Genomic DNA, 23,324 nt, shown 5'->3' on the forward strand with positions numbered 1-23,324 from the left:
TCAGATTTTCTGTCTTCCGGCTGGAGCAGCAGGTAGTAGGTTTTTGTCCATAGGTGCTGCTGTATGCATGGGAATTAGAGCCAAGGTTGTTGGATGGGGTGTGGGGGACTATACGGACAGGCCGGGTCCCTGTCAGCACCCACTGCATCATGTGGCAAAGACGCCAGAGGGTCACCCACCAGATGCTGGTCGTCGTCTGCATTCCGGCGTTATTCAGGTGAGGTTCCTTTGTGTCATGACTTGGATTTGCAGCAAATCTCTTCTATAAGGAACTGCTCGCTAAGGCGGACCAAAAGCTGGGTTTTTCTCCTTTCCACCCTGCTCCGGTTGCACCTTCAGGTGCTTGGATTTTTTGAGTGCCTTCCTCGTAGCTGGTGCTGCCTCTGAGGAGGCCTCTGCTACAGTGGCTGGAATGGGCTGAAGTGGCAAGGGAACAGCGTTAAAAGGTAAGGCCCTTGATATTTTTTGTAATTTTAGAATTTGGGGGGCTTGCAGCTACCTGCTGCTTCAGAAAGGGACCCCCCCATGGATGTCCTCCACATGGGCACGCTCCATGAGGAGGCAAGGGCCAGTGGAGAGTAAACGGGGGGGGGAGTAAGGCAAACTGAGGGGGGGGAATGGATGAATGAGTAGCGAATTTAAAGGAAAAATATGTTTGGAATTTGGATTAACTAACACAAAAAGCCTAAGACAGCTCCCTTCCCACCAGTGTTCCCTCTAAGGCATGCACATGTGTGCACACTCACACATTTTGTGATGTCCGCTCAGTTAATTTTAGATCCTGCTCAGGTTGAATCAGGAAGGCCCCATTCTGAATGCATGTGCACACACACTGCCTTGATACTGCCTCCCAAAACAAAATTAATTCCACACACAGATGAAGAAAATTAGAGAGAACACTGGTTCCCACCCTGCACAATCTAGGGGGTGTTGGGGGGAGCAGAAAACAAAGGAGAGAGATAATGTAGGAAGCTTAGCCTGAAAGTAGAAGGTAAAGATGCTGTTGAGCTCTTTTTTCTGTGTCCTGATGCTCGAGCAGACAGGACAGGAACTGGGTTAGGTGGCTTTTGGCACCAGGAAGCAAGCCTTTGCAACTTCCAGTCCTGTCTTGCGCATGCTCACTTCACAACCTGCTAATGAGGAGCTCCAGCACAAGGGAAAACAACTGTGTCCTACTATAAATGTAAAAGAAGAAATGAGGGAAGTGATGAAATTCATTGGCTATTGAATGAGGGTGCGTATTTTCACTCTCTCCCTCCTTATTATGAGATACCTATTGGGGGTTTTGTAACATAATTGGTTGACATTGGTACTGTAAGAGGATTGGCTAATAGCTGTCAGTTTTTTGCTGAGTTATTGTATTTAAGGGCACATTTCAGCTACTAGTATATCGCGCGAAAGGTAATGTGTCACATCGAAATATCTCCTAACTTTGAACATCTGTTTATATATATATATATATATATATATATATATATATATATATATATATAACGCATTAAAGAGGTCTTTGAGAATGCTTGTGGATTATAGAAGATTCCCCACTGCCCATCATTGTCATAAAGGAAAGGAAAAATTGTGCCATCGAGTCAGTGCGCTCTTTCTATTTACTTGCGACAGCTGTTGTCCGCTAAATTGTTACATGAAGTTATGTTGAAATTCTGCTGTATGTTCATCTGGCATAACAGTTCAGGGAGACAGGAGGAAAGAAACAAATGAATATTTGGCTCTTGATTATATCTTTATGATAATATATCAATCTATATTAATACATTATAGTTTATTAATGTGATATATTAAAATATTAAATATCAATATATTATGGAATAGGGGGTAACTTTTTTGCATGCCTTTTGGACAAAATATCCTAAGGTCAAAACATGAACCCCAGGGTAGTGTGGATAATACCATGCTTCAAAAGATGCCCAGTTGTTCTGAGGAATGCTATGTTAAAACTTAACCCGCTAAGCGTATGCACCTCAATGTGTGTGAGAAGCAAAATGTTGTCATCTGGATATTCTTTTGCACTATGTCAGGCATAAGTATTAATACCCATTTCAGAAAAGGTAAACTGTGAAGAAGCACTGAGGGGAGATATGATCCTAAACACAGTTGTTAGCCAGGTGCTGCTGTCTTCAGTTTAACATTGGCTCTTAAATCATTCAGTGCAACATACATTGTGTTGTCTGGAGATATCTGCTAAAACTTGTAATTCTGAATGCTCACAGACAGTATACGGGAGGAGGACCTGGATGCTGTAGAAGCACAAATTGGTTGCAAGCTCCCTGATGATTATCGGTGTTCATTTCGGATCCATAATGGACAGAAGCTAGTAGTTCCAGGGTGAGAAGTTAAATTACTATACTCACTATTTAATGGTTGGTTGCTATGTAACTGTATATATTTAAACTGTTGAATTGTACCTTACACTGTTAATCAAGTTCCTTTTTTCCTTTCTTTTTGGTTCCTAAGGTTGATGGGAAGTATGGCACTTTCCAATCACTATCGCTCTGAGGATTTGTTGGACATTGATACAGCAGCTGGTGGTTTTCAACAGCGACTAGGACTGAAACAATGCCTCCCCTTAACCTTTTGCATTCACACTGGATTGAGTCAGTACATGGCTCTGGAGAGCGTGGAGGGCCGCAATAGTTATGAGATCTTCTACCAATGTCCAGTAAGAGAGACTTCTAAATAGATCCTTTAGACAACTCTAATGTTGCTTGCCGCCTTCAGTAGATGAAAACAAAGTTGTGTGTATATAGTAGGCACAACCTGAATCTTTGTGTGTAGAACATTCTGAATGTCAGCTATTTTCTTATGAGCCCCCTTCACATCATTGGCACCACAGGAATGTTCAAGTGTTCTAATTGGTGGGCATCTGGTAGGCCACTGTGGGAAATCATGCTGAACTAGATAGGCTTTTGGTGTGATCCAGCAAGACTGTTTTGTTCTTATATAAAGTGGAGGAGTAGAAGGCTGGTTAGGTTGTGAACCTATGGTGTAGTGGTTAGAGTGTTGGACTAGAACTGGGGGGAGATCAGAGTTAAAATCCCCATTCAGCCATGAAACTCACTCTGGGCAGTCACTTCTCTCTCATTATAACCTACCTCACAGGGTTGTTGTGAGGATAAACATAACCATGTACTGTACATCATGCTGGGCTCCTTAGAGAAACTGGATATAAATATAAAAATAAAATAAAACCTCACAGAACAGGCCTAGAACTAGGAAAGGCAGGTTGCTAATAACTGAAATGATGGGAGTGGGGTGGTGGGGAAACTGGCTTCATGTTGACTTGAAAGATCTGTCAAAATACTTAGCTTCAAGCCTAATGTGCATAATAATATAACCTAGTGTTATCTGTCTATCATTATGAGAGTTCACATTTTAAAAAATGTTTGAAGTTACATAACTAACTCTGTCTTTGATTGTAGACTTGGTGTCTAGCCTGTAGGCTGTAAAAACCCCTCTGTTGACTTTGCACAAGGGTTTATCTCTTTCCTTGATTACATTTTGAAACAATAGTAACTTGTTCATCAGTGCAGTAGAAAAACTAGGTAGGGACGTGAACAAAACAGATTTTGCTTTTTTCTTTCGAACTCAAAACAAAACATAGATGGCCAAAACGTTTCGATAGACAGAACTCTAAATATTCCGGTTGTTCCGGCCACAGGGAAAGCTGGGCAATTCAAAAACACCCAATTGTTCCCCATGAGTAGGTCCTAGGGAAACCAAAGTGCGATGGGTGGTAGGGCACGACTGGAACTACCTACCACCCAGCCCACAAAAGAAATGGGTAAGTAGATGATTTAACACATTTTTAAAAACTCATTAAAATTTTCTCTTGGTGTCCCTAGGAGGTACCCATGGGGAACAATGGGGTGTTCTTGAATTTCCCAGCTGTTCCCTGTGGCTGGAACAAGCTACACTTACAGAGTACACACACAGGTTTTGCATTGCAAATGGCAATGCATTTTTCAGCCGTGCCTTGAAAAATACTTCAGAAGCATACAGTAAAAGGAAATCTGTCCCTGCACACACAACACACATTTCAAACAGTCCAAAAATGGCCAAGAAAGAATTGCTGACCCAGAATCCACTGCCAGCCACAATGCCTGTGCTGCACAAACATCATTGGCACAAGTTGTTCTCTCTCACACAATTATGACTCCTTACTTCCCAGCATTGCAACAGCAGCAAGCATAGCCATAAGCTCAACTAGAGCAACTTACTCCTTTGGGCTCCCTCTCCTAGCCAATGGGGGTACAGTTGTCCATGACAACATTTGGTTTGTATAATAAGCCAAACAAGAAGCAAAATTGGAAGCTTGAAATGTCAAAATATTTCAACTCAAAACAGGGTTGTTTTGTTCCGAGGTCAAAACAGGCCCTTTATTTAAAGGTTTTTTTTTATTTCAGCTGGAGCTACTCAAAATGGCCTGTTTTAAGTCTAAACCTTTTTACTTCAAGATGTTTTGCACATCCCTAAGAAAAACGCATTTCATCTTCCTAATCATGGTGATAGATGAAACACCACCTTTTGTTTTACAGTTCTATTGAATTTATTTATTACACTTCTTTACTGCCGCATGCCAATGTCTCATGGTTTACAAAGCAAACAAACCAGAATTAAATCCAAATTAAAACAGTTATAAAATTTGAAAACAATAAAAACCAACTTACAGCTGATTGAAGGCTTTATTAAATGAATGTGTCTTGAGCGCTCTTTTAAAACCTGCTAGCGATGGGAAAGCTCTTCCAATAATGGAGTTCGTTCCAAAGCCTCGGGGCAGCTATTGAAAAAACCTGGCTCTGAGTCGTCTCCATATGATCTGGGGGCAGCTGAAGGTAGACCTCTGCAGAAGGTCTTGAGAAGCAGTGGGGGTCCTGAAGGAGAAGGTGATCCTCTTAAACAGGCCCAAGCCATTTAGGGCTTTATAGGTAATGACAAGCACTTTTACATTTTGCCTGGAAATGTATGGGCAGCCAGTGTAATGCTTTTAAAATAGGAGTAATATAGTCTCTTCAGGTTGCCCCAGAGACTAACCTGCCGGCCGCAGTTTCTGGACTACGTACAAAGGCAGCCCCCCATAGAGCGCATTGCAGTAGTGAAATCTGGAGGTTACCAGAAAGTGTACCACTGTTTTTAGGTTGTTCTCCTCCAAATATGGCCGCCAATCTTACAGTCTTTGAATATGTAGCCATGCTTGATAAAACATTTTTATGTATTTTCCATACATTGGTCTCTAGGTGGTATACAAATGATTAAAGGAACAAGAAACAATAAATACAGCCGAACAGTTGAGTGTAGAAGTGCAATTCTAATGCTTTCTTATAGGCTGACAAAGAACAAGTACTTTTGGATCTTGGTCTCTTCCTGATACTTCAGATGAAGACTATGGTTAAGAGTGCTTTTTATTGACTGTGACTGATACAACTGCATCTGCTCCTCGATGACTTCACAACATTGGTGCATCAGTTGGTAATCTCTAGTCATGACTATTGCAATATGTTCTACTTAGGACTGCATTTCTGTGTAGTCTGGAAACTTCACTTAGTTGAAATGTGGCAGCTGGATTGGACTTTGGGGTTATCAAGAGGGAGCATATTATGCTTGTTCTTAAACAGTTGCACTGGCTGCTGATGTGTTTCCGGGCAAAATAGAAAATGTTCGTTATTGCCTTTAAAGCTCTATATGGTTTAGGTCTGGGTTACTGTAGTGCTGCCTTCTGCATGATCCCCACTGCACGTTAAGGTCATCAGGAAGTTTTTTACATGGGGCTTTTAATGTCCTCCAACGTGCATCTTCTCTGGAATGGATGGGTGCGTTCACATATCAGCCAGATTTATCCCGAAGTTCCTGTGAGTTATTGGGGAGCAGTTCACACACAATTTGGGTTTTTCACAGCATGTTAGAATGTAGCCCTATTTATATCCGGGGTAAAAAAAAAATCCACTATTTGTGTAAGTTTTTTGGGACAACTTCAAGCTCGCAGTAAATTTTACTGAGAGCAGTAAACTCGCAGTAAAGCCTGCTGTGTGTAAAAGTCACTGGAGAGGTCTGGCTCCAGCTGCCAGTGGTTCATCTGGTGGTGACTTGAGATCAGGCCTCCTCTGCAGTTGCTCCTAGACTGTGGAGTGTGCCCCTGCAGAAATTGGAGGTTTAACAATTACTGGCCCTCAGCCCTTCAGACTCATTTTTTAGCCTGCCCTTCATGGTTTTTAAATTGTTAGGGCTTTTGTTGTTTGCTTGTTTCAATAAACTTTTTGATTCATTGTAAATTGCCCAGGGCTATTAGATGGGGTAGTAGAAAAATATAAGTCATACCCATGCACTCATCATAGTGAGGAGTGCATTCAAGAGCTCAGCAGCAGCAGCTATCAAGAAGGCAGCTATTAAAACTAGTTTCTAATTAAAAAAAATTAATTTAAAAATTTCAGTTTTTTAATTCAGCTCCCAATTAGGTCCACAGGTTGCTAGCTTGCTTTCCACCAGTGTTGTCTCTAATTTTTTCCATCTATGTGCGGAATGAGTTTTGTTCTGGGTGATAGTATCAAGGCAGTGTGTGTGCACATGCATTCAGAGTGGGGCCTTCCTGATTCAACCTGAGTGGGATCTAAAATTAACTGAGTGGACATCAAGAAACTTGTGAGCACGCATACATGTGCACGCTTTAGAGGGAACAATGCTTTCCACCTGTGCTGATTTTTGTCATTTATGGCACACAGCTTGAAATGCAGAGGAGACAGGAGGGAAACTCCCTTCCAATTGCAATATCATTCCTCTTTGCCTGGAAACCAAACTTCCGTTGTTCAAACATATTATAATACTTCTCTTCACCTAGTTCTCCTTTTCTTATATTCAAATTTTGAAATTTTTTAACCAATTAAACTGGTGTAAAACGAACAATCAATATAATTCAGTGAAATGTGTAAGGGATGAGAGTGCTTCATGTTTCTTGGTAGAAATGACACTTTGACATTAAACACTATCCTAAAGGATTTAGAATATCTTGATTTTGCTTCAGACTAGAATAAATTTATATAAAAGTGAACAATAGTTTAAAAGATCATATGCCATTTTTAGTGATTTTATAAAAAAAACCTTCCCCTCGACAAAATGAAGTTGTGTATTCAAATACAGTTGCTTCTGCTGAATGTTCACAAACTAGTTGGGAACACAAAGTCATTTACTCTTCTGTTGCTATTGTTATAGAGGCTAGGACTAACAATGTGCTGATCTTGAAAGAAATCTCAATACTGTATCATAAAAACAATGTCTCTCCAAAATTCAATTTTCTAGAATACAAATAACCTTTTTTCTTTCTGTTTTAAGGATCAAATGGCTCGTAATCCCTCTGCGATTGATATGTTTATTACAGGTAAAAGTATTTTGAAATTTGAGTAGGAAACATTTTAGAGAAGACAACTTGCATTGCAATACTGTACTAGTGTGTCTAGAATTTGTCCATTGCTGTGGGCCACTTATGTTAAAAAGTAGCATTTGTTTATATATGCTAGCTCTCCAGCTCACTCAAGGGTCAATTACATGTCAAACATCTGTGTTTGACATGTAGTTACATGTAAGCTCTGCAGGCTGTTTCTTCCTTGTGAAGGTCAGAAGAGACACTTTGAAGTGGTGCTTAACACTTCCTATGCCAGCCAACTTTCTCCTGAAATCTCCCACTGTGCGCTTAATCTGTTTCTCATCTTGTAGGGTTCCAGATCAGTGTTTGCAAAGTATATGCGGGTCCAGAACACTAGTGAGCTAAAAACAACTTGTCAGTAGTGGGGTAAAGTAACAAGCAGAGGAGGTCCTTTCACTTCTGTTCTGTCCCGTCCTGTCCCCTCCCCTCCTGTGCTTCAGAGGTGGTTTGTAAAGGGGAAAGGGCAATTGGGGCGGCAGTGCAATGTGTAGTTTTGCCCCATAAATTATCCTGTATCATGAGAAGTTAAAGTACAAAGCTGGGAGCCTTGGTTGCTGCTTCCACACAGTAAAACGGCGGAATGAGGAACTGTGAAGCGGAGGCATTGCCATTGGCAAAGCATTGAATGCTTTGCTATTGAATCTAATGGTTCCCTTCTTAACACCACCAGGCCTCTCAGCATCAAAGTGATCAGGACTCTTAAAAGCTTATAGAATCCTATACAGGGGGGTGCACAACTCAAAGCTCATATCCCCAATGCTAATTTGCCCTCCCTCTAAATATTTAGAGGCAGTTAAGAGTTCAAGGAGGTCAATTTCATCCCAGCATCTCAGTTTTCTGATGGGTTTCTGCCCAGCTGTTGCTTAACTGCTTTCTGTGCATGGTTCATAGATGGCAGTGAGCATGTTCAGTCTCTGCTGGGCCATTTGGGTTGTGTGTGTTCTGCCCCCTGCCCCCTGCACTTAAAAATGTTTTTCTGCATACTTATGGAATCCCCCATGTATGCAGAAGCCCTATCTTGTTTGTGAATGCCCCCATTGCACTGTGCTACTGGTAGGCATGGGATCGCCAAGTTCACTGTTTGATGTAGTAGTAACACAATTGTCCACTCAACAAGTGAGTTCTGAAAATGCATATGTGTGGGTTTTGTGGGTGTGTCTGTATTTTTTGTACAACATCAACTGAATTGACTTTTATTTAGTAAAATCTCTCTTTCCTTGGCATTTAGGTAGCTCCTATTTGGAATGGTTCACTTCCTACGTAAACAATGTAGTAACAGGTGGCTATCCCATCATCAGGGACCAGATTTTCAGGTATTATTACTTTAGTCTATAGCATCTGATCTGTAATAAAGTACCTTATTAAGTCTGATGGAAATAAATATTTAAGAATGTTTATAATCCTGCGGAAGTTGTGTGTGAAGCTGTAAAAAATTGTGTTCTGCAAGAAAGTGAAGCTGTAAAAAATTGTGTTCTGCAATAACAATCCAGCATGGTCTAAAAGTTCTGAGCAGAGACAAGAGGTAGACTTTATTGTGTGTGTGTGTGTGTGTGTAGGGGGGGGTTATTAGTCTTATTAGGGGAACATTCAGAGTCTGCTTTTTCTTGCTTTTAAGTCAAGTTGCTGACAGTTTCTCTTACTAAGAGGATCAATCTCTCTCACTCTCTCATACCCACCCACCCACCCCAGGATTCTGTCCTAGCTTCATATGATGTTTGAACCAGGCCACCCTCTTCAGTGGTGTTATAGAGACAACTGAGGGTTGTTGGGTGTTTTTTTTTCAACTTGAAAGAGTGAGGAGTATCATATTTAAGAGAATGAGATGTATCTATTTCTATCCTGCCTCTCCCGCAAATGAAACCATAATAAAACACATTAAGTACAATACTAAAAACAGTGGAATATATTCCTCTCCCCACTTGGAAAAACAAAACTGGAAATGATATATTCATACTGACTTGCATATACTCAAGTTGTCTCAGTGTCTATCAAACAAATCCAGAGAGCCATGTTGTAAGCTCTGCATAGAGGATTCTGAGCCTCTTGCCCACTTCCCTGGTGTGCTCTCAGAAAACTTGTGCATACCTAAGAGGGCTCTGGATTGCAACCGTTGACTTCCAGGTTTAAAAGAAGTAAGATGGTTCAAATTATTTGTGGCTCACACTTGGATACTACCAAAAGTAGCACCAACAAATGAATAAGCAAAACTAATGGCAGTATAGTAAACTGCACTTTAAGGTTCTTTTTTAAAGACAACCCAAAGAGACTGTTTTGGAGAGGACCTGAGGGCTGATAAATGTTAAACTATCAAGTTAGAGGATTCAGTCCCATGAATTATGCCAGTGTCTGACACATTCTGTATTCATTGCTTGATATTCACAATTTCTATCCATAACAGACAGCATCTGATTCATAGGGAAACTATCCTATATAATAAGATGCTTGGTGTCTGTGTCCGTGTCTTTTTCGGGTGTTCTGTGCATGCGTGGTGCACGTGCGCAGAACACGGCGAGGGAGACACGGCCGCAGGCGCCGGCCGCCATGTTGGCCGGGTGGCGGAGAAGCGGCGGGCCGAGGAGAAGGGGCTACCGCCGACACCGGGTGGGGGGAGGAGCAGCGGCAGGCCGAGGAGAAGTGGCCACCGCTGGGCGCTCGCGCCAGGAACAAGCGGCCTCCGCCGATGCCGCACAGCTGGGCAAAGTGAGGAGGCGGCGGGGGAAGCCAGGTGAGGTGGCAGCGGCCCTGGATGGCGCCGGCCCCGGCCGGAGGAGGCAGCAGGCCCGGGCGTGAGGAGGCGGCGGGGGAGGGCAGAGAAGGCTACTAGCACCCGTTAATTTAACGGGCTGAAAGATACTAGTTCACATATAATACAATTGAACTGTTGATTTTGATTGTTAATCAGAATTCATATAATACAGTTAATCTCATTGATGAGATTGGGAATCATTTGCAAATTGATTCTTTGGCCAAAATTTTTTAATCATTGCAGTCTAGCTCTTAATCTTTAAATATGACGTGACCATGGATATTACTGTACGGTCAGCTGATGTTGCCGTTACTTCAATTATACAGGAGGCTGTGTAGGACAGCAACACACTGTATAGCTTGCTTGGATGTTACAGTGCTGTGCCACCAGCAGAAACCTAAAGAGCTTGCTAATATAGCTGGCTTATGGGAGTCCTAATATCCCTAGCTTCTCCTGGAAAGCCTCTTGCTTCTGACATAAAAGCAGTTCTCCACAGCCTTTTGTGGAGAGCTGGTATTTTGTCAGAAGTTCCACCACTTGTAGGATACTCATGCATAAGCAGGGGGCCTTTCTACAGCGGAAAGGGCCCTTGCATGAGTACTGCTCTCCTTCCTCAAGCAGAACAAGAGATCAATAATGGAGCATTTCTGCAAAAGCTTAACAGACTTTTGGTTTCCAGATATTTTAGCTTTAAGTGATATGTTAGTGGCTTGTGGTCTTCTAATTGGTTTCAAGTGTCACAATAAACATTTCAGTTTACACGTATCTGTAATGCAGTCGATGTGAACAAATATACATGGGAGAAGATGAATATCAAAATTTGAATTTGTTCTTGATGTGTTTAATATACACACCAGCTTTGCCATTCAAGGATAGGTATAGGCCTGAATGAAGTGGAAAGGGTAAACCTTAAGTTCTTTCACACTGAGGCTTATAGGAACATGGTTCTTAATGGGCAATTTTGTGCAGCATTCAGACACAAGTCTATTAGGAAGGAGCCCTAATCCTGTGAAACACTAGTGTTGTCTTAGGCCACATTTTTCTAACTTAAAAGATCGGTGGGGGGGGTGGAAGCTTGTGTGATGAAGAGAGGTGTAGATGCACGTTTAGGTGTTGACACGTGGAAAGGCTGCTCCCCAAAGACATGGGCTCCCCTCCTACCCCTGAACGTGTCTTTCCACTCTTGCCACTTCACTTTCAGTTCTTTTGCAGTTCCCCTTCTTAACCAGTTTTATCTCTATTCTGATCTTCCTCTACTTTTTTATTTTAAATAAAAGCATGCTGCTATTCTTGCTTACTTATATGGTAATTGGACCTACTCCCAAGAAGGAGTGGGGAGAGGACAACAATGAGTGCTGGGGAAAGTAGGGCTGGGCATCACTTGGATGTTTCCTTGATTAAAAAACACACAAATACACTTTTCCTGTTTCCACTGCAGCGCTTTAAATGGCAACAAGTCAAGCTTTAAAGTCAAAACTTCAAAGTGTACCTACATAGAAACCACCAAAGCCATCTCTCTGAAACCTGGGGGAATCACAGCCTCTGCATGCATGTTTCATCCCAGTATGCAAAGAAATAAAAAAGCCTTAAGGGTTACTTTACACCAATCTGCCTGCAGTTTCATGCATTCCCAAGGAACTAACATGCCTGTAATTTTCACCCCATTCTGTCAAGAAATTTTAAAAAGTTATAAGCGTTTTAGTGATTTCTTAATATAGACTACACAATCATTTTAATGAGAGACCAGAGAGTCATTTTAGTGCCAAATTGGTCGTTCTCCTCCCCCCACCCTTAATCAAGAGTGTGCAGGAGCAGCAATATAACTTCTTTTTAAAAAGGAGATGGTGGTCTTAGCACAATATATACTTGTTTACTCAGAAGTAAATTCTACTATGTTCAATGTGGCTTACGCTTAGGAAAGTGTGACTAGGACTGCAGCCAAGTCATTAAAGAGGAACGATGGGGCAGTAGGAAAGGAGAACTGTCTATTGGGTAGGATTTTGGGAAATGAAATCAGTAACAGTGTCTAGAGAGATACATCGGACATGAGTTATTTTGTTTGTGTCTTTCGTTCCAAGCTCTACGGGAGTTAAAGAATGCTGCTTTCTGTGCATGCCCACCATAAGGATTTGAGGAAGTGAAGATAGTGGTAGGTTCCCAATAACCCAACCCGCAGTGTTTTGCAGCACTTTGCTCCTTCGTAGACTGAAAACAGTGAGGTAGTGAACACAAGAACTGTTTGTTAGCTGTGGGTTCTAAGTTATGACTTCAGGCAGTTCATTGGAAAACTCCATGGAATGAAGTGGAAAGAAACTCGGTGGCAATAAAAGCAGGAAGCTTTTATAGCCACACAGCTTCAGTTTGAATTTTACAGTGTATTAACTGTGAATGTTGACATTTATACTTTTCCCCTCCAATATTTATACTTTATAATATGGGATATGATTTGCATTTTTTAAAATTTCTTATTGCTAGATATGTTCATGATAAAGACTGTGTAGCAACGACAGGAGATATTACAGTTTCCGTTTCTACATCATTTCTACCTGAACTCAGTTCTGTACATCCACCTCACTATTTCTTCACTTACAGAATCAGGTAGGAGCAGTAAATAACTTGTTAATTGTATCAATCTGTGGGTGACTATATATTTATTTTTATTTTATTTATACCCCTTTAAGCTTTTTCTCTCATCAAAAAGGTGTATGTCATTTAAAATATAAATTAGTCCACACACAGTAATAACTACAAGTGCTTTAAGTAAGAGGAATTATGTGGAAATACTGAATGATTTCTCCAAGGTCACACTAACAACTGAAACAATGTCACTGCTCTTGACTCTCTTCCCTGCTGTTCAGTATACCATGGGCAACCTACAGATGAAGAGTTGCATGAGGGGAATGCTTTGGCCCAGTGAGAGGAAAGAGTGGGTTTCTTAATTTTTTTAAATTTTGCGGATCCTTCCTTACTCTTAAAGTGTGGGTAGGATCGCAGCCACGTCAAGGCGGGCTAGTTCATGCCAAAAATATGTCCCTAAGAGTTGGGGGGACCCAGAGACATACTTTCCATGGGTATGGGGCTGCAGAGGAGAGGAGAGATCTGCAAAAATTCTCCATCCCTGCGCTCGCCAAATGTATGAGCAGCAGTATTCAGTTTGCGCAAATCCTAGTCTACCCACTAGTATTGAGTAGTGCCTGTGACATCACTGGAAATCCTAGCCATTGCCTGATGTTTGTCAATTAAAAAAAATGTTTTGTTTTTAGTTGTTGAGAAAAACAGCTGAGCATTTCTTTACTGTGCCACCCATGAGTGGGAAATGTTTTTTAAATATAAAAAAGTCGTGTACACCAGCAAAATCCCCCAGAACCTTCACAGAAGTACCTGCCACTTAATTCCACCCCCCACCCCCCTTTTGTGTGGTTTTTATTTATTTTGAGTGCAGTGTGCTCTTCTCCTTTTTAAAGCAGCAAACATGTGTATTGCCATCTTTCACTGCAAGGCTTTGCTCCTCCTTTCTTTTCAAAGGCCCTAAAAGCAGTTAAACATTCTGGATAGTATTTTTGGAAATTTTTGTGGACTGCTTTGTTGGGCACGTGGCACATCACTAAAATGAGTGCTTTATGTAACTGTATAGAATTGAGATGTCCAAAGATGCACTTCCTGAAAAGGCTTGTCAGTTAGATAGTCGGTACTGGAGAATAACCAATGCCAAAGGTGATGTGGAAGAAGTTCAGGGCCCTGGAGTCGTAGGTAAGGAATACTCTTGTTTTTAGATTTTGACTGTTTAGAGTTGCATGTTTTGACGTGTATATACATGTACCTGTGCACTTTGCCACATAGTGTAATCTGTTCATTCATTGACATTGGTATTTCACAATGACAACCATGCCGATCCCAGAATTATACCTTTGGTACACTAGTACTGAAAATACTTCAGGACACCAGTACAGAAATAATGGAGGGAAGGTGGGGCACAAATGAATTAATATTGTTCGGGATCCTCCTAGTCAAGGTATTATAAGAGGCAACGTTGCTGTAGGTCCAGTCATAGTGCCTTTCTCTTGCCTGAAAATAGCAAACATTTGGGAAATCTTATACAGAGTCAGACTATTGGTGCATCTAACTCAGTATTGTCTACATTGATTGGAAGCAGCTTTTTGAGGTTCCAGACAGATGTACTTTCCAGATGTACTTGCAGATGCCAGGGATTCAAGCTGGGACCTTCTGCATGCAAAGTCATGTGCTCTACCATTGAGGTACAGCATTCCTAGTTAATTTAAACAATATATGTTGGATTTTAAGATCCATGAGCAAATGCTTGTTCACTGAACAAGGCATTCTAGTCCTATTCTTGCCTTCCCACTGCAAGTCCCCTGTGCCCCCCCTGAGAAGCTAGTCCTGAGGATTGAGGAATTCTTGGAAACATGGCTGAGACTGTAGTTTCGTATGGGAGAATGTATGAAAACCCTGCTTGTGTGAGAAGTGCCTTCCTCTCATATAAGTGGCCTTTTGTAGCCAACCCTGTATTTTCACCCTTCGTTGTTTGTCCTTCATTGTCCTCACAGTAACCTGCCATTTCCTGAGCATGTCATTTCCTGCTTTCAGGATTGTGAGCCAAAGCCAACTTTTCTTTCTTTCTTTTTTTTTGCTGCTGCTGTTTTGTTTTGTTTTTTGTTTGGGGGTGCGAGGTGGGGGATAAATGTTTCTAATCTTTTTGTGTGTTTGCGGGGAGTGGTGGGGGAGCCGGTGCACCTTATGACCATAAATACACAGTGGCTTACATGTCCCGCAGCGTAATGCAGGCATTGCAGAACTACCTGCACTCTTGTGGGGCTGCAACACTCATGGTGACAGTTCTGCGCAAGAGAGCAGTACAACTATTGACCACTTGCATGTTAGCACATTGCACGTGACTTCCATTATTCCTGATTGAGTAGTGTGCAGGGTACAATCACTCACAAAGTCAGTAGTTCTGGTACTGCCTTCTTGCACAGCACCATCATCGTGTGTTAGAATGCCACAGTGGCATGGGCAAGTTCTGCAATGCCCATGTTGCACTGCAGACTTGTAAAGACATCCAGTTTACAGCCAAAAATCAAGGTGATAGAAAGACCTATCAGGGAAATGCTATGGATAGTGAAATTGCTGCTGCTGTTTAAGGAGCTTATGCAAACCCCTTCTCTTTTTCTTGAGGGAAATGCACCCTAGGAAAACAAAGTGTCTTGGGATGGATTAATATGCACAAAATCAGGTTTTAAAACTGTGGGCACTGTCCAGCCAACATTAAGCACATTCAAATTCAATTCCATTTTATTGGTGGAAATGTAAGTGTATGCTTCCTGCTGAAAACAGAAGTGCTTGGTTTTGGCCTCTGAAAAATCCTCCAATAATGGGAAGTGCATGGGCATTGCAAGACATTTGTCCAGACTACTCTTGAGGGGTTACTATCTTAGCTATCTCTTTAAATAAGATACTGACTTACATATATAAGGAATAGCAAGAGCTAATATCAGACAGTTTATGATAGGAATTGGGATAAGCTCCTTATACCTTGTTTAGATATAGAAAATGGAAAAATTAGCTGATACACATTTGCACTAAAAAGAAGGATATGTTCTCTTTCTTTGAAGCCAATACCACAGCCTATAATTCATGCTTCAGCTGTATTTTTGACTCCACAGATTGACATGCTCTATTCGTGTTTCTACAGGAGAATTTCCAATAATTAGTCCTGGACGGGTTTATGAATATACTAGCTGTACTACATTTGCCACTACTTCAGGATACATGGAAGGATACTATACATTCCATTGTCTGTACTACAAAGACAAGTTTTTTAATGTCACCATTCCAAGATTTCATATGGTTTGCCCAGCATTTAAAGTATCCACAGCACGTATGGTAAGTTGAAGTCATTGTTTTTAAGGCTTAATTCTTCTTTCTGATTTTTCAGAAAACATAATTTGAATTACATTAGAAATGAGATGCTTTGAGCATAAAACTAGTTAAATTAGTCTTCATATAGCAATGATATGTGTAGTAATCTTTCATGAAAGATCTAACTTGCTTATCTATATTAAATGTGGGGCAGGTGGAATTAAACATGGGTAGAAAACGTAAACACGTACTGGGACTATGAAATCTTTAAAAAAATCTAGAATTCAAAAGACTTCAAATTTGCAGTAAATCTAAGTAGAAAATGATTTAATCTGTCTATTTTCTTCAGTAATATTCAGTCTGTGGAAGAGCCAATATATTTTAAGTGTCTTCCCAAAAAAAGTGAGAATTCTTTTATATAGAGGCTATATTTTGTCCTTCAGAAGGTGTTTAGTGATCGCAGCTGTCTGTGTTCTGGTCTACTCACTGCATTTTCAATGAAACAGTTGGACTGTATGTTTTCCTCCACATTGCCTCAGATTTGGATGTGCTTTATTTTAAAAGCTGTTCGCCATTGTTCTCTATAAATGACATGGGGTAAACTTTATATAGGGTTTAGAAATATTCTGGGAAAGACAAAGGGCATGCATAAGCCATCCTCATGAAAAGGGTGCATGAAAAGTGACTGGAAACCTCAGTTGATGCAAATGTGACAAGAAGGTCTCCTGCACAAAACTGCCCACACTCTGTGGTCCTTAGGAGATGTCCTGTTATGTATCCCTTTGCTCTGTGAGATGCACAGGACAGAGAACTGGGACTGGATCAGCTTCTCAGCAGTTCACTGATTATGGAATCTACTGCCCTGGGAGATCCAGCTGCTTACCTCACTGCAGTGCATTCAGGTGGCAGTTAAACCAACCATGGGCGGGGGCAGGGGGGGGGAATGGCACTACTTTTTCTCTTGATGTTTTGTTTTTGTTTTAATTTTCCTGCTGTTTCACACTCTTTTCCTTCTCTTTTCCTACTCTTTTCCTATTTGTTTTGTGTCTTATGGCAAGCCACCCTGAGAGCACAATTTGGAAGCCAAATTTGGGTGGAATCCTTAGTGGATTCCAACTTCCATGGCCACCACCCTGCTGTCTATATCAGCCAACATCTTTTCTGGGGTCTGAGCGCTGACCAGTGTTCTCTCTATTTTTTTTCATCTGTGTGCAGAACGAGTTTTGTTCTGGGCAGCAGGCAGTGTGCGCACACATGCATTCAGAGCAGGGCCTAACCTGATTCAACCTGAGCAGGATCTAAAATTAACTGAACGGACATCAAAACACATGTGAGCACAAGCACGTGCGCATGCCTTAGAGGGAACACTGGCGCCAACATCAGGTGCATTAACCTGGAGTTTGGTTCATCCTGAACTCTTATTCACTCTAACTCACTCTTTCACTATTTTTAGATAAAGCAGGCGAGCTAGTTGAAGCTCTAGGATTCTTTTTCTCACACATTTGAAACATTTTATGCATATGCATAGGAATTTTTACAGAGGCACTGGTGTTGGGTGGGTTGAACAATTCCTTGGTTTTGTCAATTAAAATTGAACTTTCCACAAACAAATTGACTGCCATTTTTTTAAAAATGTGGATAGATTATTGGACATAGATCATTGAAAAGTGGATTCAATCTGTACTCCATCAAAAGGTCATTGGGTGACAAATATTTCTCTGATGCCTGGAGCCGAGGACATCTCTCATTGGGTTATCCTTTCCATGTGCTCCCAGGCAAGACTAATGGAAATCTTTTACTAGCCTTAAGAGCCTGGAACGGATAACCCCACCCAGTTCTTTTAGTCCTGTTACGCTCCTAGGCAGAGATTGTTTGTATTGCTCCTTTTAACAAAAGCTATTATCTGTAAATTCCTTATCTATCTGTCTTCATTTTTAACTTAATCTAGTTATCTCTTTCTTCTTTATATATTCTAAAAACAAAAAACAACCCTCTATCTAGTTTTTCCATTTCATCTCCGTTTTTGTCCTCGGCTCCTGTATGTGTCACCCTCCCCGATTCTGTGTGTGTAGTCTCGTCTGTTGCCTTTATGGAACGCCAACAGGCCATTAGAAGAATCTTAGTGCCCACAGGGAGAAAAACTTTGGGCTTCCCGTTTGCTACTAGAGCGCCGGGTTCGCCTACACCTCCATTACCAGCTGCGCCCCTAATGGCACTAAATGCGGGCACGAATGAGGGCACGAATACAGGGGGTGTCGGATCGGGCCTCCTGATTACCATGGGCAGGGACGCCGAGCTGGGTCCCTCCTTACCAGCCAGCACCACAAGGAGTTCCTCGCGAGCAAGGGGAGAGCTGCAGCCGGGTAGCGTGGGCCAGTCCTCAGGCTCGCTCCCACCTAACCCGAGCTTGCAAGAACTAAGGAGTGCCATTGCAACCGCTGTGACATCTAGTGGTTTTGCAAGTGGCAATGCAACAATTTCAGTGGGAAACCCGGATGGTTTTGCAAGTGGTGATGCAACAATTTTGGCGGGAAACCCGGGAACCGCTGCTAATCTGAGCCGTGCTTCTCCCACGGTCCGCCAGGGAGCCGGAGCCGGACCCAGGGACAGTTCTTCAGGACTGGTGAGATCCCTCCTTGTCGCTGCTAGCCAGGGACCCCCCTTAGCTAACCCCCAGCCTGCTCCTATTGTACCGAATCTACCAGATCTGCAACCTAGCCATCTCCTCTTGGAAATGCCTACCTCCTGGCAAAATTGGGTCAAAGAAACTTTGAGTGTTTCTTTGAAGCAGGTTACAAAGCATAAACAAACCAAGAGAAGGGGCAGGGATCGCTCAATTTCTCCCTCCTCCTCTGAGGTGTCTACATCCCGTAAACCCAAAAAGGCCAGGCGCAAGAGAAAACATACTCATGCTGAAGGCTTGGAGGATTCTCACCTACAAGATCGGGTTGAATTAGTGGATTTAAGAGGGCATGGTTGATCATTGGAAGGGTCTGGGGGCGAATCGCCTGATATTACACCCAATAACCCGTTGCCACCACCGCTCCCAAATGAGCCACTGGCACCCATTCTCCCTGCATCTCCAGCTCCGACTGGTGCAGGAACTGTTCCTATTACAATACCTATTAATACTCCTACACCTATCCAGGTTACAGTACCAATACTGGGCAATCTCCCTATAGATGCACTTGATAAGGAGGAAGGAGAGTGGTCGGATGATCAGGACAACCCTGCATCCACACTGACTCAATGTCTTTTTTTCACAGGAGGACTTCGGCCCTCTAGTGTCCGGAGCTATTAATGCATTAGATCTGCAGATTCCTACCAATACAGAAACTGTTCCACCTAAGGAATCCCTGGTTTTTCCTAAGCATAAAAGTAAAGAGCTCCTATTACCACTACCAGAGTTGCGGGCTGATACGGTTAAGGAGGAATGGCTCCTTCCCACATCAAATCGGAAATCAGTGGCAGTAGCCAATAAATATTATGCCTTTCAGCAAGAGGTTATGGACATGTTCAAGGTACCTCTGGCAGATGCCCCCGTGGTCGCCCTATTAAATGGGGCATTGTTACCTAGGGATGGGGAGTCAGCCTTAAAAGACCAAAATGACAAATAAATAAATTTATTAATAAAAATGGTGGCTTCCTTTAAGAGACCTAATGAGGCCTCGTCCCTCTCTATGAGGGCCTCAGCTGCCGCATCTATTTTGACCAGGGCATCTGTGGTATGGTTGGATGCCCTCATCCAAGACTCCTCTACTGACATATTTAGTTTAAGGCACCAGCTTATTAAAATCCAGGGTTGCATTTGTCTCAGATGCAACCCTGGATGCCATAAGGTTTTCTTCTAGGGCCTCCACAGCTACGGTGGTAGGACGCCGTAACCTATGGCTGAAGCATTGGCCGGTGGATGCCGCATTACGGTCCAATCTGGCAGCGGTTCCTTATGAAGGGATAAAGTTGTTTGGAGAGGAAGCACTAAAAGAGGTATTGGTAGAGTCAAAGGACAAACATAAAACCATGCCTCTTCCTCCAGCTCTGCGTAGTCAGGAGCGTCCAACTCCCAGGAGACCTTTTCAGTTACAGTACCAGCCCTTTTGGGCTTTTCGATCTTCCTTTTCGAGGGAGAGACAGAGATTTCAGATACCAACGTCCTCAGTGGAATAGGCAGCGGGGTGGTAGGGCCTATAATCAGGGCAGAAAGGCTTTTGCCAGCCAACCCAAATCACAAAAACAGCAATGACTCCCCACTGGGAGCTCTGGGAGGTCGTCTGTCAACCTTGATTCAACAATGGCAGAAAACGACAACGGATCTGTGGGTCCTCTCTACAATAGAGACAGGATACAAGATAGAGCTATCAACAGCTCCACCCAACAGATTTCTACCAACTCCAAAAATCACATTGGCTTATCAAACATTTAGGTCTTCTAGATGCCATCCAACACCTAATGTCTGTAGTCACAATAGAGTTTGTACCTACCCAACAACAGGGGCAAGGTATATACTCAATAATATTTACTGTCCCCCAAAAGTACAGGTCTCTCAGGGCCGTATTGGACTTAAAATTCCTGAACCGGTGGGTTCCAAAGCGCAAATCTTGCATGGAATCTCTTCAAACCATAACAGAAGCCTTATAACACCTGGATCTGTTAGCTTCCATAGATCTAAAAGAAGCGTATTTACACATTCTGATACACTCTGAAAGTTGCCATCTTCTTCGGTTCAAATATTGTGGGGTGCATTATCAATACAAGGCGCTTCCATTCGGTCTGTTCTCAGCCCCAAGAATATTTACCAAGGTGCTGGCACCCTTGATGGTGGCCTTAAGACTGCAAAGAGTACGCATCTTCTGTTATTTAGAAGATCTGCTTCTGAGGTATCCATCCAAGATTGCGGCGGCAAGAGATCTTTCTCTGACTTTTCACACACTAGAACAACATGGCTTTCTCATAAACAAAGAAAAGAGCACCTTCTGGGCGTCTTGATCAATACCCCAAAAGACAGACTATACTTACCAGAGGAACGGGTAAATATTTTAAAGGCAGAAGTCACAGAAGTGCTGCATGCTCGCCAGGCCAGACTGTTGTCCCTTGCACACCTCCTGGACCTAATAGTGGCCACACTGGATTCGGTACCATGGGCCAGATGTCACCTGAGACCGTTACAGTGGTTTCTTCTGGAATTCAGAGTACCCATCTCCAACAAGGTCAATATAACCATCTTTGTCCCTCAAGAGGTTCTAACATCTCTCGAGCAGTGGTTGACGGATGCCAACATCAGACGGGGAAAGGAGTTCCTTGAACCAACTCGAATAATAATTACAACCGACGCAAGCAAAACAAGATGGGGAGCCCATTGCCAACACAGAGCAGCCCAGGGCACTTGGTCAATAGAAGAAAGGATGCACAGCATCAATTGGTTGGAGTTATGAGCCATACGCCTTGCCCTGTTAGCATTTCAGTACCTGATTCTCAACAGCCACGTGTTAATCAGAACAGACAACATGACAGTGAAAGCCCACATAAACAGGCAAGGAGGAACTAAGTCTGATTCTGATCCCAGGTCACGCGCTCTCCAAACAGAAGCATCCCTGTTAATGTCATGGGCGGAAGTTCATCTAGCATCGGTGATGGCCCACCATGTCCAGGGGGACCTCAACTCCATTGCGGACTAGTTGAGTCGGGAACAACTACTACCCAGTGAATGGGCGCTCAACAGGAGGATCTTCATGAAGGTCACACAACTGTTCGGCCATCCAGTAGTCGACCTTTTCTTATCAACCTTGAACAGACAACTTCCCAGGTTCTTCACCCGGTTTCCGTGTCTGCAAGCGAAGGGAGTGGACGCCCTATCAGCGGAATGGCCTCAGGAACTGCTGTATGCGTTTCCACCAATACCACTCCTAGCCCGCTTTCTTCGCAGGGTCAGACTCCTCAGGGCACAGGTCATCCTGATAGCGCCTTACTGGCCCAGGAGGCCATGGTTTCCAGAACTATATCACATGGCCACTCAGGAACCATGGCTTTTTCCAGTGTCAGCAGACCTCCTCCATCAGGGTCCAGTCGAACACCACGATCCAGGTTGGTTTCAGCTAGCCACCTGGAGACTGAGCGGGGCATTTGAGTAGATCTGGTCATTCTAACAACGTATTGTATACTATGCTAGCATCCATGAGAGATTCCACCAAGCGTATATATCAATACACGTGGAGAGCGTTCCTACGATGCTCAACAAGCCATGCAATACCTATTGGGGCAGTGTCCGTTAAAGATCTTCTTGCTTTTCTTCAGGACGGATTAGATAAGGGTCTCAAGGCAAATACCTTAAAGAGGCAGGTGGCCTCCCTGACAGGGGTTATAGGCAGCCTCTCTAAATCCAGGGTGATAAATCATCCCCATATTAAAAGGTTTCTTAGGGGTGCAACCTTGTTATCTCCAATGGTGGTCCATCACTTTCCATTGTGGAACCTACACACAGTGCTGAAAGCTATGCAAACTGCGCCCTTTGAACCAATTAGGTCCATTCCCTTAAGGGTGTTATCTTACAAGACTGCGTTCTTAGTGGCGATAACATCAGCAAGAAGAGTATCAGAGCTGAATGCACTGTCTACTCACAAAGATCTATGCGTATTCTCGACGGATTCTGTTCGACTCATTCCAAATCCGTTCATTAGGCCGAAGGTCTCATCAGCCTACCATCATTTTCTACCATCTTTCTGTCTCAGACTGGTCCATCCAAGGGAACAGGAATGGCATAAGCTAGATGTTTGCAGATGCCTAAAGATGTATTTGAGGCGCACAGAGGGCTTTAGGAACTTGGAATCCCTCTTTGTTAGTTTCTTAACAGCTTCGTGCATTTCACTGGCATACGAATCTCAACATCTTCCAGCTCCAGAACACATTCTGGCACATTCAACTAGAGCAGCAGCCACATCTGCTGCCTTCTCAATTAATGCTCCAGTACATGAGATATGCAGAGCTGCAACCTGGAAGGCACCATCGACATTCACAAAGCACTACAAGATCGATCTGTTTGCCTCATCACAAGTGGCTTTTGGCTGCAGAGTACTACAACAGGTTCTTCCCCCGGAGTAGGCGGGGACACTCCCTCCCAGAGTAATTTTGGCCAGGGCTTTGGTATGTCCCAATGAGAGATGTCCTCGGCTCCAGGCATCAGAGAACGGAGCATTGGTCTTCACTTACCGTGAAGGCTCCTTCTTGATGCTGGAGCCGAGGACATCTTGGCCCTCCCAGATGGTGTCCCAGCCTACT

At 42.9% G+C, this 23,324-nt stretch overlaps 1 protein-coding gene across 3 annotated transcripts in view; it reads left to right on the forward strand.

Annotated features, from left to right (window-relative positions):
* The window catches only part of FBXO3 (F-box protein 3), a 39,944-nt gene that overhangs the window by 14,585 nt on the left and 2,035 nt on the right, over positions 1-23,324 (forward strand). For all 3 annotated transcript variants that reach the window (XM_053273373.1, XM_053273368.1, XM_053273382.1), the window contains exons 4-10: positions 2,229-2,343; positions 2,473-2,677; positions 7,339-7,384; positions 8,658-8,742; positions 12,651-12,773; positions 13,810-13,925; positions 15,886-16,076. In XM_053273373.1, coding sequence (XP_053129348.1) covers positions 2,229-2,343; positions 2,473-2,677; positions 7,339-7,384; positions 8,658-8,742; positions 12,651-12,773; positions 13,810-13,925; positions 15,886-16,076 — 881 coding nt within the window. The remainder of the gene's footprint in view (positions 1-2,228; positions 2,344-2,472; positions 2,678-7,338; positions 7,385-8,657; positions 8,743-12,650; positions 12,774-13,809; positions 13,926-15,885; positions 16,077-23,324) is intronic.

Source organism: Hemicordylus capensis, chromosome 1 (genome assembly GCF_027244095.1).
Source record: "Hemicordylus capensis ecotype Gifberg chromosome 1, rHemCap1.1.pri, whole genome shotgun sequence".
NCBI lineage: Eukaryota > Metazoa > Chordata > Lepidosauria > Squamata > Cordylidae > Hemicordylus > Hemicordylus capensis.